Source organism: Schistocerca cancellata, chromosome 1 (assembly GCF_023864275.1).
Source record: "Schistocerca cancellata isolate TAMUIC-IGC-003103 chromosome 1, iqSchCanc2.1, whole genome shotgun sequence".
NCBI lineage: Eukaryota > Metazoa > Arthropoda > Insecta > Orthoptera > Acrididae > Schistocerca > Schistocerca cancellata.
The window spans coordinates 430,575,722-430,596,469 of NC_064626.1; the positions used below are offsets into that span (position 1 = coordinate 430,575,722).

At 39.4% G+C, this 20,748-nt stretch overlaps 1 protein-coding gene across 8 annotated transcripts in view; it reads left to right on the forward strand.

Moving 5' to 3' along the window:
• Window positions 1-20,748, forward strand: part of LOC126176248 (AP-1 complex subunit gamma-1) — a 191,794-nt gene that overhangs the window by 99,929 nt on the left and 71,117 nt on the right. For 6 of the 8 annotated variants that reach the window (XM_049923397.1, XM_049923413.1, XM_049923405.1 and 3 more), the window contains 4 exons: window positions 9,969-9,986; window positions 16,420-16,515; window positions 18,012-18,191; window positions 18,304-18,450. In XM_049923397.1, coding sequence (XP_049779354.1) covers window positions 9,969-9,986; window positions 16,420-16,515; window positions 18,012-18,191; window positions 18,304-18,450 — 441 coding nt within the window. The remainder of the gene's footprint in view (window positions 1-9,968; window positions 9,987-16,419; window positions 16,516-18,011; window positions 18,192-18,303; window positions 18,451-20,748) is intronic. The other 2 variants (XM_049923449.1, XM_049923420.1) reach the window with 1 other exon arrangement.

Below are 20,748 nucleotides of genomic sequence, written 5' to 3' on the forward strand. Positions count from 1 at the left end.
AAACATGTAGCTCAAAGGATTTAAAAGTTTTACAGTTCTGAGGGAAAGTTAACTGTCACTTAAAAATGGAAAAAGTGTATTTTCAGTCCAGAGAAAGTGTATTTTTAACCAGGAAATCCAAGAAAAATCTGGGAATCTTTTTTCCTTGTCCACGTGTACACCCTGTACCAGCAAAAATGTACTGTTACTGTTAACACAAATCAATTTCAGTTAAAGTTCCCTGGCACTGTAAACTGGAGTGGCAAATCATAGGCTAGGGGCAAGTGGGAGACAGTGTCAGCCAGCTTGTGAATCCCGCAACTCATGTTCATCTCATCGGTGCGCTGCTGCTGCCAGTTGAATCCAGTCTTGCCAGATAGAGAGAGGTTTCTGCTGCATCAAATATATGATCATTTTTAAGACTGGTGCGAATTTTAAAGCAAACACAGGAAATTTTGTATTAATTTTTAGTATGAGACGCACCTGAATTTTGGAGGCACTTTTGTGAAGGAAAAAATGCATCTTATACTCCATGAAATAAACTATATGAGGTCTCCAGAATGAGATTTTCACTCTGCAGCGGAGTGTGCGCTGATATGAAACTTCCTGGCAGATTAAAACTGTGTGCCCGACCGAGACTCGAACTCGGTCCCGAGTTCGAGTCTCGGTCGGGCACACAGTTTTAATCTGCCAGGAAGTTTTATATGAGGTCTGTTCAAAAAATTCTTGAACTTTGTCCTCAAAATCTTTCTGTGCTTACCTTTTTCTTATTGTGCATGGCCTCCTCAGAAAAACTTTCCTCCACAATTGATATACTGCTCACAACACTATTTCCAGTTCCAGAAGCAGTCTTGGTACACCTCTTGCCGGGTTGCGTGAAGCGTCATCTTCAAATTTTCTTTTATCTCATCTATCACTGCAAATCTTTGTCCTTTCAACAGTTTTCAAATTTGGGGGGGGGGGGGGGGGGGGGGGGGGGGGGAGCCCGCAGGGGCCAGGACTAAAGAGTATGGAGCGTGAGGCAGCACAGTGCTTTGGTTTTTTGTGCAATTGTCACGCACCAACATGCATGAATGTGCGGGTACATTATCATGATGTAAGACCCATGAATTCTCTCATTATGTTTCAAGCCATTTACTTCTCACAATTTCTTGCAGGCATCACAATACGTTCGAATAGCACAGTCGATTAATAGTTCGTCCCTGTGACACGAAGTCAAAGTCAAAGAAAACTATCAGGAAGGCTTTGACATTTGTCCTGACCTGACAAGCTTTTTTTTGGTCTTGGAGAACCTTACCCAACCCATTGTGAAGATCGAACCTTGGTCCGAATATCGTAGCCATAGACCCATGTCTTGTCACCAGTTACAATTCCCTTAAGGAACATCTTGTTCTCATTTGTGCGGTCCAAAAGCTCTTCACAGATTGTGAGGCACACGTCTTTGTGGTCTTGACTCATGAGCCATGGGATGAAATTGGAGGCAACACAATGCATTCCAAGATGCTTTGTCAGGATTGTCCACATTCTGGTAATCCAACTGAAATGTTACGTTCTTCTGTAGTCTCTTCAGTCAGTCTGTCTTTGATTGGCATGCACAATTTCATTGACGTACCTGACATCGAAGGGCATCCTGAACAAGAGTGATCCTTAGCTTCTGTTTGGCCATCTTTAAACCATGTGAACCATTCGTAATACTAAGTACAGCTTAAGCTTAGGCTTCCTGCATCACTTGGTGTGTATCTGTAAAGGTTTCTTGAGTTTCACACAAAATTTAATGCAAATGCGTCATTCTTCAAAGTCTGCCATCGTGAAGTTAATGATTTGTGTGACACAACATTCTACTCAGTACTGCACTGAACAATAATTAAAAGACATACAACAATGAAACTTTGATATTTGCACATTAAACACAGGCATATGCAGGGATGACAACCAGATTTCACCCCAACGTACCATTGGCGCAAAATTATGAATATTCCGGAATTTTTTGAACAGACCTCATTACAGTATTGCCGGGAAAGATGATGGGGATGATGATGGTGATGGTCATGGTGATGGTGGTGATTAAAAAAATAGTGATACCACAGACTATTGCCTTAGATAGTAAGCAAACAAGGTTGTGAACATAAAAATCCGTTTAAACCATTTCTCTCAGTTCATTTTATTTCTCCTTGTATTACCAGAATTTGGACAATCAGTAAATGTCATACCTTTAAAATAAGTACATGGGGGAGTTGGAAAATAAGTTTCCCCTGTCAACTGTGGTCAGAGTTGTGTGTGAAAGGAAGAAAAGAGAATCAGACATTAAAGATAAGACATATCTTTATTTTTCTACAAAATTTCAAAGTACATTGAGACATTCGTCGTATCGCTTTATAAGCTTCAAAAAGCCGTCCAGGAAAAAATCAGGGTGTTGCATATGGAAGAAGCGTTGAACGGCTTGTTTGATGTCAGCATTGCTGCTAAAGCGCCTTTCGATGAGAGTCTTCTTCAAAGCAGGAAACAGATGGAAGTCACTTGGTGCAAGATCTGGACTGTAAGGTGGGTGGTGTAGGCGCTGCCAACCAAGAGTTACAATATGGTTTTGTGTTGCCTTCACCATGTGTGGTGTCGCATTGTCATCCAACAGCAGAACGCCAGATCTGAGAAGGCCAGGCCACTTTTTCCAAATTACCTCTTTTAATTTCGACAGAGTGGCACAGTACCATGCAGCATTGATGGTTGTATCCGCCAGAAAGTCCAGCAGCAAAACTCCTTTGGCTTCCCAGAAAACGGAGAGTCGCACTTTACCTGCAGACGGAGTGCTTTTGAACTTCTTTCGGACAGGTGATGATGGATGTTTCCACTCCATTGATGCGGCCTTCGTTTTGGGCATGTAATAGTGGACCCACATTTCATCCTCCATCACAGTCCGAAACAGAAGGTCATTGCTAGATTCATGGTAATGCACAATCTGTTCCAGGGGGAATGCCATGCTTTGTTCCATATGTGCCTGGGTCACTTGATGGGGCACTCATCGTGCGAACACCTTCCTGTATCGAAGAACATCATGGATGATCTTGTGAGGTCGCCCATGTCCGATTCCAAGTTCTGCCGCTACTCCATCAATGGTGATATGCCGGTTCGCTTTAATCATGTCATCCAACTTCCTGACATTTGCATCTGTAGTGGCTGTGCGCATCTGTCCAGGTCCTGCATTTGCTGGCATCCATCACACCTGACCCATTCAAGGCAGTTATGAATTTCTGTGCCTGATACTCCACGTGCCCATTCATAGCGGATAACAGCTCTCACTTCCACCTGTGACCCCAAGTCCAAAACGCACATTCTCTCCATAGCTCTGGGAAAAGACTGAGCTGCTGGCCTCCGCTTTGCGCAGGCATTGCGACAGCGTCATCTGCTTGATCGCGGTCAACCTCTACCCAATGGTGTATCGGTGTCTTGCACGTGCGTGTTCACCTGCCGTGTCGTCTTTCGCCCACATCACACAACTCTGCCCACAGTTGACAGGGGGAAACGTATTTCCCCCTCGTAAAATGCCAACTTTTCAAAGCAAATCTTTAGAAACTTTGTATTAATAACCATCTGTAATTTTGAGTAGTCACAATTTTTTTATAAATAAAAATTTCTCAAGTATTTCTTAAAAAGTGTGTGTGTGTGTGTGTGTGTGTGTGTGTGTGTGTGTGTGTGTGTGTGTGTACATGCGCATATTTGGGGGGGGGATTGGTTTTTCGTCTTATATTCATGGTCATCTTTCAAGTCAGGTAAATACTGGAAGATGTAGTTAAGAATATTGTAACAAATATAAGGATAGGAAAGACAATTCCCCTAAACTGAAACGATACTGTAATTTCTTTGGCTTTCAGAACTGGGGCATATGTCCATCTCCTTAATGTAAAAAATATTTACTAAAATTCTTACCAGAAATGCGGAAACAGCATTATATTTTGATCAGGTTAATCTGGCAGAGAGAGATGAGACGGCTTTAGAAATAAGTATTGCCCAATGAAACGCTTGCAAAATGTAAACAAAATGACAGAATTGAATAAAATGATAGAACAGAACAAAGAGCATGAATTGCCTGTTTTTTGGGACTTAAATAACAAGAGTGCTTTTGACATGACACTGTCTTGCAGGTGAAAACTGTGTACTTGATTGGGACTTCAACCTAAATCCTTGCCTTTTGTAGATAATACTCGTACTGAATGAGCTGACTTTCACAAGTGGCTCTCTCTCTCTTTAATTCTGGAGGTTTTGACAGTTTCAACAAAATGTGCTGTAGTAATCCTTGAGAAACAAGGCAATGTTTCAACTTGAGTTACTGTTCATAAAAATACCTATGTCAATGCTGCAGGTTCCATTACAATTCATTAGGATACTGAGAAATTCAGAATTAGAAGGGCAGTTGGGCAAGGAGATTATGTTTCATCCTTAGACTGGAGAAACAAGAAGGAACACATGTAATAGGGATGTAATTGAACTATCTTCTTGTATGAACGTGTGGTGTCTGTTCTTGTGAACACTCTGAAAGAACAGTCACCATTGTCCATAAGATCAGACACCATGCGGAATCTGCAGCACGAATGGCAGGAGATAGAGAAGGAAAGGGATTACCTATGTCAACTGCTTAGAGACATTTTGTGGAATCAGCGGCCACAAGGGGAAATGTGGACCCATCTGGGATTCGAACCTGGGATCTCCTGCTTTAGGCAGGTGCATTAACCACTGTGCCAACTAGCACAAAGTGCTCGCAAACTGCATGGACTATCTTGGTATGCCTCACGACAGACGACTGACCCATGCTCCCACTGAGCACCACCTACCCACAGTCCCTGTCCATTCCCTACATGCTTGCTACTCTGAGATTCTTGCAGGAAGTCAGACATACTTATGCATCTGCAATGAGGAGGGTGGATCCGTTGCCCATCTAGGTAAATTAGGTCTGTCAGTGTATGGTGCCGGCTGTTTCAGACATGTCAAAAAGAACAGACACAATGCGGAATCTGCTGCTGTGATACATTATATGTAAATTGAAGGTGGAGGGGAGGGGGGGGAGGAAAGGAAGGAGAAAGGATTACTGATGTCAGCTGCATGTCAGACATGTTTGAAAGAACAGACACCAAGCATTCATTTAATTTATTTGGCTAGATGGGCAGTGGATCCACTGTCTTCAGTGCAGATGCACAAGTACATCCTGCCTCCTGAGGGAATTTCCGATTAGTGAGCATGGAGGAAATGGCCAGGGACTGCGGTTGGTAGTGCTCGTTGGGCGTGTGGGTTGGTCGTCAGGTATATCAAGATAGTCCACGGAGTTGCAATAGCTGTGTGTCCAGATGGCGCAGTGGTTAATTCACCTGCCTAGTAAACAGGAGTACCCGGGTTTGAATCCCCGTCTGGCCCACATTTTCACCCATTTCTGCTGATTCCACGCAATGTCCCGATGCAGCTGACATCAGCAATCCTTTCTTTCCATTCTTTTCTCCTCTCCTCCACCTTCAATTTACATATAATGAACCATCTTCATTTTGCTGATGATATTGTACTGTTTACCATTAGTACAGATTAACTTCAGCAAAAGAGTAATAGAATAAGTTTGAAATTAATCATGCAAATAAATTATAATAATGCAAAAATAATATATAATGAACACATTCATAATAGACTGGAACAAATTAACACTGAAGTGTCAGAACTAATAATAGAGTTTCACTCTTACGGGAAGTTGAAGGTGATCTCTTGATGAATAGCAAAAGAAACAAACAGAAGAGTAAAAATGGTGTTGAGTGCTTTTGGTAAACTAAATAGGGTTTACAATCAGTGCATATTGGTATTCTTGATTTATGGCAGAGATGCATATTGGGAATGTACTAGGAGAGACAGAAAAATAAGCAAATTCAATAGGGAATAGGCTTGAGTGGTCTCAAGGTGGTCTAGAGGTGGTCTCATTTATAAACTCATGAGGACGACAACAACGATGATGATGATGATGATGAAGCATTTCCATTCATTCATGATGTTAAGTATCACAATTCAAGCAAAGTTTGGTCTCTTGTACTTACAGATGTGATGAGGGAATTATTTTGGTTTATAAAAAAAAAATTAGTTTTTTTAATCTTTACAGTTGCTTCCTTTCTTACATGTAATGCTACTTTTGCATGATCTCATGTTGTTTCCTCATTTTCATATTTAGATCCAGCATTAGAGATAATAGAATTCCAAAACTGTCTTATCTTTCTAACTGTTGCTGTAGTTTAATAGACACAGTCATTTCTTGCCATGATTATGCAAACTGCTACACAGTGAATCATTGTGATCCGTATCTGCCTTTATAACTGGTTTTATTTTCTAACTTATAACTTCAAGAACTTTTTTAGAATCATGTATGTCAATTTTTGTGTGGGGGATATTAAAAATGGACCAATACAGCAAAGGGAATCCAGGAAAGTGTTATCTTAAAGCAGAGCTAAGAGAATTCATTTGAACAAATGTGCATATTCTGTATTCTTGTCCATTTCATGGAGCCACAGTTAGCACCATCCAATCTAATGTATAGGAAAAAAGAATGAAAGCTCTGCTGCTGTGGCCTCACCAGTCCAGTCCTGACCAATCAACTGTATGTCATCTTCAACTAAAGATTTCATTTTGATGCATTATGGAGAGGTGTGCAGTAGCACACTGCTCTTCTGACCATTGTTGGCTTTACAGACATTGAAGCGGGTGTTCCAGAAAGATTAATTCAATTTCACAAGACTATATCTACTACACGTATGAAGATAAAAACTTTGGATAACTTTTAAGTTACATATAGGACTGCAAAGTTTTAATTTTCAAAAAATGTTTCAATTTTACAAAGGTATATCTACTAAACACATGTCCGTAAGACCAGGGGTACTTTTACAATTACACTTTGGACCCTTTTTTCATTTACGTTTCACAAATGTTCAGTTTGTCCTCCACTGGATGTGAGACAAGCATCCAGATGATTGTCAGACTTGTCCCATCCTTTTGTGATTGTGTTGTGAAACAAAATTTTTACCTTCCATCTGTACGCCCAGAATAAATCAGCAAAACTTTTACACATTATTGTTGTTTATCGCCGTTATGAACAGGTAACTCTCTGCTTGTACTACAAGGAGAGTTCTGTACATTGTTTGCAAAGCTCTGTTGAATGCACTGCGCAGCATCTTGAATAAGCACATGGGAACGACCGGTGGATTTCTCTTTAGATGAAACCTGGTGCTGTCGTCAAGTGCTTTGAGGTGTAGGAGCTGCAGTGCCATACTTTCAAAGAAAATCACACCACAAAGTAATCACTGAGTTTTACCTATTGAAATAGAGAACTCGAAGCATATCATCAACTCAACGCACATTGGATAATAATCAAGCGAGCAAGCCAGCTGCGTTAGGGAGACTCTCGCTAGCAACCGAATGAACTGGAAAGCTACAAGTCGCATCAATATAAACTTTTGGTTTCAATGCTCACATTGAAGTTTTTCACAAGTTCCTGTCTTCGTTCATATAGAAAATGTAGGCTTATGAAACTGGATAAATAGTTTGGAAATATCATGTATTACTGCAAGTGTGTACGCTAGAAGACAGGCTTCATTTTACGTCTCATCTAGTAGCTTCTTCGTGACATGCACACGCAGCAGCATATCATGGCGATTAAGGAGTCCCATGCAGAACTCAGTTTATAGTTTCCATTTTTATTTACAAAGTGACAGTAAAGTCCAACGTAGAATGTTATCTTCGTTGTCTTGTCACAGAAATGAAATTAATTGGTTATATCTAGGGTTAATTATGGGACTGCTGTTTGATATTTTCTCTTAGAAGACCTTTTTCTAATGTGATCATAAGATTTAATGTGTTGAATAATAAAGTGAAGATAACATATTTGATATGTTGTAAAATGATTAGGGAGTTGTAACTTACAGATTAAAACTATATGGGAAATGCAGGGGCCCAGTCACTTACCATTCATGGGCAGTGCAGTTTATAAGCAGCTGCTTGTACACAAGGCTACCAGATATGTTTCTGTTGTTTTGGAAGGTCTGACAAATTGAAAGGTATGACATAGAAGAGTTCACTTTCCAGGTGATGGGAAGAATTCCAGTTCAATCGCACTCAACTTCTATTTGAGTGGACAGTGATTGAAATTTGCACATAGCAATCAGTATTTACGTTATTGTTGTTTATCTAATTCGCTTAAGATAAATATCAGGATAATACATTTAAGAGAGGCATAGTCAGCTTCCTTACGTATTCTCCCCCAATCTGAAACTGTTCTTTGTCTCGAATGACTTCCTCATCAAGGTGAAGTTGAATCATTATCTTCCTTCCTTCTTACAATTGAGTGTGTAATAATAGATGGCCTACACAAGTGTGTTATTATTAAAATAAATGCATCATCTCTCCCCCCCCCCCTCCCCCACAAAAAAAAAGTTTCCTGAAAATCTATGTATTTGAATGGGATTAAAGTATTAGGTGGATATGTTAACTAACAACCATGGTGTGAGTTACAGATTCAGACTTCAGTAGAATATTGGTAGATATGTTATGGCCACATAGCAAATAGAGTAGGTCAACAAAGGGTGTTAAAAGGTAATTTGTAGGCTGCTGTATTCTTGACAGAGTTATTCGAAGGTGATAATGAGAAGATGGTAAATTGAATAACTTCTTGAGATGATGTTTTGAGCGCTTTTCCATTCATTAGAGGGTGAGGGTTTTGATGTTTCATCTGAGGTGTAGGAAAATGGGATTGAGTGATAAAAGTATCTTGCAAAGGGAGGAAATATAGTTGAGGAATGATGCTGCAGTGAAAATCTGTTGGTGTGGGACTAGATAAATGTTTTTGTTTTCAGTTTCAGAAATAGAACAACTGCAAAAATGTGTTAAGTGCGCAGAAAGGCATGGTGATCTGTAGAGAAACTTCTCTTTCAACTTAAAAAGATATTTTCATTGTTAAGGGGTCTTTCATAAAATGCAGGTTGATAAATATCGCAGAAAAGTATGTAAACAAAAAGGCACTGCCTTACTTCCATACCTTCCCACGACAGTGGCCCAAATATTAGCCCTAAATATTAGCCCTTCCTCTCCTAGGCTATATATCCCCCCCCCCCCCCCCCCCCGCCCCCCTCCGCGCCATCCTCATGTGTAGACATGGTGTCCAGGAATGGTTTGTTGCTACATTTAAATAAGGCATTTCATTTCCTTTGTCCCTTTTCCTCTTCTGCATTGCCAATTGAAGTGGCATTCCTCTCTGTGGCCAAGTATTTTTTTTTTTTTTTTAGTGAAGGTGTCATGTTATATGGTATTGGTTTCTCATTAGAGCTAAATGTGTAGTATCCACAGGGCAATAAAATTTTGTTTTACAGCCTCAGAATGGATGTTCCAGCTCTTTTACTATAGGTTGGTTTGCCCTTTTCCTCTAATAGTCATGCTGTAAATGATAATAATAACTGAGAACAATGTGCAGAAAAACTAGATTATCATGTAAATTTAGAATTTTCTTAATGTTTGGTTTCTGGCTTATGCGAACAAGTGTTTTGTCTCAATTTGACATGGAGAAGTTCCTCAGAAATAAATTTGAATTTTTTGGTAATCTCTTGCAGGATTTTTCTTAGTACTCTTTTGGGTCTTAAAATCCATCAGCCTTCTGGCCACAAGTTATTGTAAGATATGCTGTTTCATAAACATTCATAAGTTATTCTGTGGATACTGCACTAGACTTCCAGTAATGGTTACAGTTCTGATTCTTCAGTTAGTAGCCACGAATTTAAACTGTCAGTAACAGAACAAAGTTAATTTTGGTATTAGTGCATGTTTGCTACTAAGTTGATTGTAATTCCTATTTATCAGTTTCTTTCAGTACCGGCCTTTTGTTTGAAAGAATAACCAACTAGATTGTGTTTTATTCCTTGTTTATTTAAGTTGTTTAGTGAGCAGCAGAGAAGCTAATGTGCATTTTCTCTCCTTCTTTTGGTGTTTAGGAGACCAGCCACAGTGAGGTAAAAAGAATGGTTAATTCGTTTTCTTTCTTTACTTGCGGCTTACCACTTACACTGCTGCACGCATATCACTGCCACTCTGTGAGATGGACTGCTTCATGATGTAGAGGGTTCTGCCATTGTAGAGTTTTGCAGCTTTCATTGATGATATTAATTATATTTGGGATTTCACATTGTAAATGTTTTATGAAACCTTCAATTGGCTTACAATACTACACCTTAACAACTGCGCTTCTGCAGAAAACAACATTTTTATCGTGAAGCACAATAATATATCGTTTTAGCTTTGTGTACTTACATGTGAAATAAAACAAGCTCCTGACAAGGAGCAAATTCCCATTTTCACCAAAAGTTCAGTAGCTTTCTAGCAAGCTGCTCTGAAATAATTAAAATACTGCAGATAACCCATAATAAAGTGAGTGGTAAGAGATTCTGTGAGGTATAACCTGTCATGACTCATTTATGTTAATTTTAGATTTGTATTCATCATTAGAATCCAGTAGTATCCTGAAAGCAGAGATCTGTACTTGACATGGTTGAAGCTGCACTTGATAAGATTACCCCAATTCTTGGATTATTTTGGTTACGGAAAGTGTTTGATATTGCATGTGAGTGATATACAAAGTATACTTACATTAGTGTAAGTCTATGCTACTTGGATGAAAAGAAAAGTCTTTTACCATATTTACTCGAATCTAAGCCGCACTTTTTTATCCACTTTTTGTAATCCAAAAAACCGCCTGCGGCTTAGAATCAAGTGCAGAGTAAGCGGAAGTTCTGAAAAATGTTGGTAGGTGGCGCCACAACTAACTTCTGCCGTCGAATATATGTAGCGCTACACAGGCATGCTTGTGCAGACTCAAAGATAAATACTGGCGCCAAAACCTCTGCGCCAATAAATAAATTAAAAGGAAAGGCAGAAGAATGTAAACATTATGCCATGTATTCTTTCGTATTTGCTGCTATCTCATTTAAATCCTGTCTGCCTAATAAACTAGGAAACTAGGGTGAGACACCAGCAAGCGCGGAAGAATATACGTATCATGTCATTATTATATTCGTATTACTCTTATGCTGGATAGTGATACAGTCAGAAATGAAGCACGGCAACTGACTAGATTTTTAAATCTAAGATGACTCTAATTTCTATGCAGAATGTTATGTACGAAACAGGCATCTGCAAGGATTTTCAAACGGAGAAAAATTTTTGCTAAACTCTCATTCAGAACATCTATCATATGCAGTCTATTATTTGGTTCTTGTTGATCATTATCAAAGAAAGCAGCAGTGTAAGTAATAACAAATAACAGTCTCTTGTCATTCTTTCGCTTATGTGACAATTCCTCTCTTCTTTTTATTGTAAGCGGCGGTAGCGCACACAAAAGCAAGCCATGCTGCGAGTGGCGACAGGTCGTAATCACTCTTTATCAGAATGCGACAAACAATGCATGACACAGTACAATAATGCATTTTCAGCTTAGAGTGACGTAAACACCTATAACAAAGAGAACGCCACTGATCTGATTAAAGCAAAATAAGCGATCGATTCAAACCAGACAAAACATTTGAAAAAGGAAGGGTACCCTTATAAATACGGACTGAGCGCCTGACACATACTAATGGCTACTTGATAAAGCTTAAATGTTGAGCTTACGACTCGAACCAAACTACTGTAGCTGTATCTTCATCCATTCAACCTAAATTGTGTCTCATGTTACAATGGACCAGCTTTGTTTCAATTTGGAGGTGTGGTCTAAAACTTTGCTCTCCCCCTTGAATTTCGAGTCTCAAATTTCAGGTGCGGCTTAGATTTGAGAATTTTTTTCCCTTTCTTTCGAGTCTCATTTTTCGGGTGCGGCTTAGACTTGAGTGCTGCTTAGATTTGAGTGCGGCTTAGATTCGAGTAAATACGACGGTTATATGTGAGGATAATAAACACTTTTGTTCATGAGCAAATACAAAGGGCCCCTTCTTAAGCAATACAAATATTTTGATATGGTTTAATAAAAAATGATGACTTGTACACTAGTGAAGTGTCAACTTTTAGATTTTGCATAAGAAATTTTCAGTGGTGCTTAGCGTATCAGTTCAGTGCCAAAATCAGACATTAGAAAGCACATTCCCAAAGAAAAGTGAGTGTCCAAAATTACAATAACCAACTTCATTTCCTGTGTGTGTGTGTGTGTGTGTGTGTGTGTGTGTGTGTGTGTAGAACTCAACATATCCAGAATGTTCAGAGTGATGTTATTAGGTTTGCTCTCTATCTTTCAACACCGGACCATCTGTTTATTGTTCCTTTGAACTCCCAACTGTAATCCAGACTCATAAGGAAAATGTTTCACCTTCTCTGAATCTAAGAAATACAGTGTTGTTTCCACAAATGTAGTGTGGCTATCCTGTTGCTTAATTATTGTTATGTCAGGCAATTATTTGAAAATAATCCTGGCACAGACCAAGTCACTGATTAATGTCAAAAGAGGTGATAGCTGTTATGTTTGGCAGGCTTCCTGCTTTTGCTGGAAATTCATGCTACATGTGAGGACACATTCTATAGCTTCACATGTGTTTTATCTTTTGTCATAGTCATTATGAGTAATTGGAGTAATAGTGTCACAAGCTGGGTGTTGACACTTTTGCTCCTCTATTGAACTGTTGTTCATTTTATTGAAGTAAGTAGCTCATACTGCCACCCTTATACTCCAAGTCTTGACTGAGGTGATTAAATACTAGGGTTTGAAGAATTTGAAAGAGGGAATCAATGTAATATGCAGGGTGTCTGGGAAATTGCGTGTCACTGGGTAGGTGCCAAAAAAATTGATAAACATAAACAAAGTCTGTAAAATGAGGGCTTTACAGAATGAAAGGAGCTACAAGGTAAAATTTGTGATAATGGAAAGTCTAAAGTGGCGCACAGTGGTGTGAGAATAATCTGGAAACTAAGAATTTATTCTCTTTTATTGTTGTTAAAGTTCGTGGATATAACTAATTGTGTTTCACTCTTTAGTATTATTTGAGAACGTTAACACCCGATAAATGTGGCACTGATTTGTGAATAATCATATTAGCAGAGTGGGGAAAGTAGCATTATTCATCTCAAGGCATTTGGTAGGATGATACAGTTTAAAGAGCTTCTGCCTGTGTAATTTGAATGTAAGTGTTGCTCATAACATGTATGACCTGAACAGATGCCTAGATTTCTGAACCTATCGTTACCTCTTGGAAAAATTATTAGAATTTGCTCCTTATGTAGCTATGGAGTATTTGATTGGAGGTTTGCTTACACTGTGCAATGCAGGGTTGAACATATTGCTTCTGTAAAGTTACTTTTCTGCTGGTACTAGCAGTTGATAAAAACCAACTCCGCTCAGTAGTAACAGACATTTTCCATTGTTTACTTTAGCTATGTCTCAAACATAAATTGGATTCATATAAAATCTATGCAGCATAATTAACATATGTAGTATGCTTTACCAAAAATTAACTAAATTTCTGAAATTCCTGTCATCTACATTTTAACATACAAATAATACCAATTTCCTTTTGTCAGCAGAACTGCAAACGGCTGCATGTTTTGGATTTTTTATTTTGTTTTATTGCAAAATTGCTATTGTTCGTGTTTCTTTTTAATTCAAGTCCTTCTCAGCACTTGCATGAGTTCACTGTATTGTTTTCACATTGTGCTTGGACTTGGCATGTTTATGCATTCCCCTGCTTTATTGTTCATTGGTATTTTGTGTGGTCAAAGAAAATATAGTGCATGATGTGTAGTAGATGTTTGCCTGTTTTATGCATTATTCATCTACTACTTACAAATTTATTAGTGTTGCTAAGTACAGTGTGTGTTATGTGAGATGACTGAAAAGCTTTGTATAAAGTATATTCAAGTAGAGGTGGGAAGATTATTTTCAGCAATCTCTCATATTTCAAAAGTACCAGGGTACTTGATGGAATATTTCTGTGATGGAAATCGGTTGTGAATAAGCATTTTCTTTCAGATGGTCCCTTGGTCCAGCACTTAGCATTGCTGGTTACTTTTTGAAAGTACCAGGATTGAATTGTGATGATCCCCTCAGATACTTTTGTGATGGGAAGGTTTGCAGTTGTGGGCACCCAGCCTCATGAGGCCATGTTATGAGAACCTGCTTCTGTAAAATATGCAGAGAAATAGGTACACAAGTCACCAAAGCAGTGTCAGATTGAATGACACATAAGGAGTTAGGAATTACATAACATCAAACAGACTTAGATCTGGACAAGCAGACGATTCAGAACATCTTACTCAAACTATCTGTTTTGGTACAAAAACATTTTGTTGTGTACTTTTCTGACTACTTGCGTAAAAGAATTTTGGGTTCCATAAGATGCTTGCTTGCCTCTAAGATGCCATTCGTCATTTTGAGCATTATTTGTATCAGTAGAAACATTAATATTGCTGCAACAGAATGACTAATCATAAAAAATCAAAACAGTGCCAAGAGTTTTCAGTTCATTACATTGTTTTTTATTTCCTGGTGTGACTTGGATCCCACATACTGTTAACCTGTGCTTAACACTCGTTCAAACAATGAAAGAGATGTGATAGTTGCATTCTATATACTGCATAGATCAGGTATCTTTATTGTAAGACATGTAATAACACACTAATGGCAGTGTTTTGAAAGAGTTGCCAGTTTTTTTATATGCTGAAGAACTTAGTTTACATGTTAAAAAGGTTCAAAAATAAAGCACAGAAGCCCCTACTCTTATTAACAAACTTAATATGCTGTGAATAAATGAGAGTGTAAAGAAGCAGAAAATTTGAGGTGCTTTTAAATTGAATGGCAATGACAAAATGCAAGAAAATATTTTAAAGTTCATAGGATGGAGACATTCTAATTGTAATACTGAACTGATACTATTGCGTCTAGTAAGATGGAAAACAGGTGGAAAGGAATTTCAAAAAAGTACTGGCATGAGGTTGATTCTTCTCTTGTTTTCTTGACATGGTTCATTGTCTGTGTGATTTGGTGGTATTGTTTCAGCCACCCTTGTTTTCTATATCAGCAAATCGTGTAGGCTTTAGTTATTGGTAAAACCATGCATTGTAGAGACTAATGGATCTGATACTATGAATTAAAATGTTTGTATAATTTTAAGTGAATTTTTTAAGTGATATGTCATCCAGCATTCCAGCTTGTCTGCACATATATATGTCTCTCATGATTGTGTTCATAGCACTCTCTAAATTTAAATAATGTGGTGGCATAGCCTCTTTGGTAGGGAGCAGCTGAGTTTAAATTGCCAGTCAGCGGCCTGTGATTGTAATTTCTGTCCTTTTTGTCTTAATTGTTAGTGTAATGCCAGAACTGTTATTTTGACTGCCAAAGGCTGGCCTTTCCCCTTCCCTTTTCCTCTGGATCCAAGTCTATGCTGGTCTCTCCATCAACAAAACATTATGACAGTATATTTTGGAAATGTTGAAATCATAGATGGCTACCAGTGCATGATTAAGTTAAAAGCCACAGAAAGAAAAGTTATCTGAGAGTGTAGATTTTTTTTTTTTTACGGATGCAATGTGTTATCGTTATTATACTATAGATAAAGCTGTCTTCAGTGTGACTGTTAGTTTGGACACTGCACTACTCTACTAGGTATAGTCGTGTTGGAGGTGAAATGGTCTTGCCTTCCTCCAAACTTTGAATTTATAGGCCCATTATTGGAGTCTGACAGTTCAGTGTAGACTCTGAACCACTGACATTTTGCACTTCTGCAATTCATTGCCAGAAGTGGAAGAAGTGACAATTGATAAGTGGCACAAATAATCCCAGGACTAGCCTAGGACCAGACTCTGAACCATTGAATTTAGAGTCTGGCACTTACCAATTATGAGCCACCTGAACAACAACTTACATCATTTTCACCAAGTTTTGTAATTTCTGTTTGCCTTTAGTAATATTTTTTAGCTTTGGATCTGACACATTTACTGGTTTTATATTTAGATTTTTCAGATTGTGCTGTTAGTGCATATATCTGTTTGAATTTACTTAACACTGCTTACTGTGGGTATTTATTGTTCTCTGTCTTCAAAGACTATGTTCACACGAATTTTTGTACCTGTTCCTGATGCTGGGGTTCTCGTGCATATATGTGACACAGTTCTCATTGTGGGAATGGTAATAGCTCTATAAAATTATATTAACTGGAAACCCTATGTGATATGTGTCTGAAGGACAGATCTGGGGCTCATTTAGAATATTTAGGATTAACGTGGTTGTGCATTGTATTTGACGATTATGATGGCTGTTTGTGACTTAGACCAACAAATTATTTCTGCTTGTTGTTTCGTTTCCATACAGTGTGTTCACTCAACTTGGTAGAAGCTTTTCAGTTTCTGAACCAAAAAGGTGGTAATTTGTTTAATATCTTTTGGTAATAATGCTATCTCTGATTTCAGATTGTACCAAATTTAGTACGAATTCTGAAGAATTTAATATTGGCTGGTTATTCCCCTGAACATGACGTTTCAGGTGTTAGTGATCCATTTCTGCAGGTAAGTGTACAGTAATTTTTGTGTTTACTGGAAGCAGCTTTTTACTTTTAACTACGACTGTGTTACAGCAAACTATTTCTCCTCTTAGATATTTAACTGTGTCCCATAAAGTGTTAAAATGAAGCCCCCCCCCCCCCCCACACACACACACACACACAGTTTTACAAAATTTTAAAATTAAGTTTTAATCTACTATGTGACTAGTAACCTCATATTCACCCAATGACAGGCTTCATACATAACAATTATATGATGAATAAAGTGAACTTGGAAACTAATAAACAATGAGACAGACCTACTGGCAATTACCTACCTTGAAGAGGTAAAATGTGTAGTACGATTAGCAGAAGCACAGAACAGTAAAAGGAACGCACTTTGGCAGCTGCCATCCCTTCCACATCACACATTCCTGTCCCTAAAGTCTTTGCTTCCATGACAAATGTGTCTGCTCCACCACTGAATTCCTCAACACCTACACCAACATCCTTTCCCAGGCTTCCTCCTTCAACAGCTATCACATAGGTCATATTTACAAACAGAACTCCTGGTCATTATAGTCATCTCACCCTCCTAATAGTACAGTTCTCACATCCAAAAAACTTAGAAGCATCCCCTGTGTCACTCAGTACCAATCACTACCACCTACTTCAGACCCATGATTGACAAAGCCTACAATTTCAAAGACAGAGAAACTTGTGAAACAATGTGCATTGTTGATAAAGTATCTTATGTCCAATGCATAGTGTGTTCTTTAAGTATGACCACCAATTAAAATGGCTGAGCAAACAAACGTGTGTAGAAAAACAGTCCATCTTGTGGACACCCAGTATCCTGTTGCCAAACATGGTCTACAGAATGACTTGAAGGGACCTGATTGCTACACCAAACAGGCTTTTTGGGTTCTCCTGCCCAGTACTGGTTTCCCTGAACTCCAGAGATGGAAACTTACCCTCCAACACACCCCAACATCCCAACACCCTGCTGCACTTGTCTCCACTGACATATTACTGCCACCTCCCTCCCTATTATTTATGTTGTGTGTGTGTGTGTGTGTGTGTGTGTGTGTGTGTGTGTGTGTGTGTGTGCGCGCGCGCGCGCATGCATGTTCACTCTCGTTTCCCTAATATGTCTCTACTTCTCACTCTTACCATTACTGTTTCTGGACTGAAGCAGATGCAGTGCTTACTACTGTACCATCTCTGATGTCCCTTGTCCCTCCCTCGCTCTTTGTGTACCTACACCTTCCCAATAGGGAACCTATTTCCTCCTGGGGTCTGAGTTACAAACATACCCTTCTCCCCTCCTTTAATAAGGAACTATTAATTCTGAAAGCTACGTAGTGCATCCCTTTTAATTTTATATATGTTCCTCGGTGGTACTATACATTTCACCCAATGGCAAGTGATTCTGTAATCGCACAAGGAATAATCACACTAAGCTGCTAAGTTTACTAAGAGCCACATAAAGTAATATGTTGTTTTTATTGATTGTTTTAGGTGAAAATACTTAGACTTTTAAGAATATTGGGCAAAAACGATGCTGAAGCCTCAGAAGCTATGAACGATATTCTGGCCCAAGTAGCAACAAACACAGAAACAAGCAAGAATGTGGGAAATACCATTTTGTATGAAACTGTGTTGTCTATTATGGATATAAAGTCAGAGAGTGGCCTTCGTGTGAGTGTCCTTTACATTATCTGTGTACTAAGTAAATAGTATAGTAAAATTTGTAGAGCAATCCTTCAGAATGTTATAACGACTATTTTTTCAAAGGTTTCAATTTTTTCAGGTATTGGCTGTCAACATTTTAGGAAGGTTTTTACTGAACAATGATAAAAATATCCGCTATGTTGCTTTAAATACATTGTTAAAAACTGTGTACATTGATACAAGTGCTGTACAGCGACATCGAAGTACTATTCTGGAATGCCTAAAGGTTTGTAAGTTGTGTACTGTTTTTCATAATACTCGTGTAATAAATGGCCGTCTGTTCCTTCAGTTAGGACCAATATTTATGATACTTTAGAGCAGTGGTCGTCAAACTGCAGCCTGCAGGCCACATGCAGCCCAGATCAAATACTTATGCTGCCCATGGTTCTCAGCTGTATTTTACAATAATATGCACAAACTACTAACAGACAAATCAAAATTGTCAACTAACATTAAGTGCTTCTGAAGAGTGTAGTTTTCTAGCTCGGTAACAAACAAACAAACAAACAAGGTCAAACAGTGGAAAATTCAGGATGAAATAACAAGAATATTACGAAAAGGATAAATTAATAGTCACCATCTAGAGGAGATGTTCAGTCATAGGCAGCCACACAAAAAGACTGCTATAAATTTGAGCTTTTGGCCAAAAGGCCTAAAGTACGAGAAAACACACACACACACACACACACACACACACACACACGTACGTTCATGGAAGCACAACACACATATGACCACTGTTCCTGGCGACCTGACTGTGAGCAACTGCACCTAGTGGGAGAAGCAATCTTGAGTGTGGGCTGAGGAGGCTGAGGCAAGTATAGCAGGGTATGGGAGGGGAAGTTGTTGTACTGCTTATGGGACCAAGCAGGGATGTGATGCAGACAGGGTAAGGTTGCTAAGTGCAGTCGGGAGCTTTGGGGAGAGGGGAAGGGAGCAGGAAATTGGAGGAGGGGAAAAAGACTGGTTGGGTGTATTGGTGAAATAGAAGGTTGTGTAGTGCTGGAATGGGAGCAGGGAAGGAGCTAGATGGGTGGAAGACAGGGACCAGCGGAGATTGAGACCAGAGGGGTTAAGAGAACATAGGATATATTTCAAGGAGAGGTCCCACTTGTGCAGTTCAAAAAAGCCAGTGTTGTTAGGAACGATTCAGATGCACGGGCTGTGAAGCAGTCATTGAAGTGTAGTACATTGTGTTGAGCAGCTTGTTCAGCAGCTGGGTGGTCCAGCTGTCTCTTGGCCAAAGTTTGTTGGTGGCTATTCATGCAGACAGATTATTAATAGTCATGCTCACATAGAAGGCAGTACAGTGGTTTGCAGTTTACTTTATAAACCACTTGATTGTTTCCTGAGGTAGCTCTACCTTTGATGGGATAGGTAGTGATTTTTGACCAGACCGTTGGACATGTGGTGGTAGGATGTATGGAACAGGTTTTGCATCTAGGTTTATTACAGATGTAAGAGTCGTGAGACAAGGGGTAGGGGCAGGGACAGACAAGGATATTGTGTAATTGCGATGAGCAGCAGAATACCACTGTGGGAGGTATGGGAAGGATAGTGTGTAGGATATTTCATATTTCAGGGCACGACAAGAGGTAGTTCAAATGCTGGCAGAGACTATGAGTTCCTCAGTTCTTCCAGTCCTGGATGGTATAAAGTCACGAGGGGTTGCTCCTTTGGGGCTGGACAGTTGGTATGTGCAGGGTGGTAGGTGACTGGAGAGACAAGGCAAGAGAAATCTGTTTCTGTACAAGGTTGGGAGGGTAATTTTGGTCGGTGAAGATCTCAGCAAGACCCTTGATGTATTTGGAGAGGGACTGCTTGTCATTACAGATGCAACAGCCATCAGTGACTAAGCTGTATGGAAGGGATTTGTTGATGTGCGATGGGTGGCAGCTGTTGAAGTAGAATTATTGTTGGTAGTTGGTAGGTTTTATGTGGGTGGAGATACTGATATAACCATCTTTCCAGTGGAGTTCAACATAGAGGAAGGGGGCTTGTTATATTGAGGAGGACCAAGTGAAGCGGATGCAGAAAAGGGTGTTGAGGTACTGGAGGAATGAGGATTGGATGACCTCACCCTCAGTCCAGATAGATCATAAAGATGTCATCAATGAATCGGAACCAGGGGTTGGGGTTTTTGTGATTAGAAGGATTCCTCTAGACGCCCATGAATAGGTTGGCATAGGATGGTGTAACACGGGTGCCTATTGCTATACCACAGATTTGTTTGTAGGCGATGCATTCAAATGTGAAATGGTTGTGGGTGAGGATGTAGTTGGCCATGGTGACCAGGAAGGAGGTTGTGGGGTTGGAGTCAGTCAGGCATTGAAAGCTGTTAGTGTAAAGGGAGGTGGCATCAATAGTTACGAGCAGGGCGCTGTGTGGTAAAGGAGCAGGAACTTAGGAGAGTCTGTGCAGAAAATTGTCTGCGTCTTTTATGTGGGAGGGTAGGTTAGGGTAATAGGCTTAAGATGTTAGTCTATGGGGTGGTTTGGGTGTCCTGGGTGGTTGGGTTTATGGA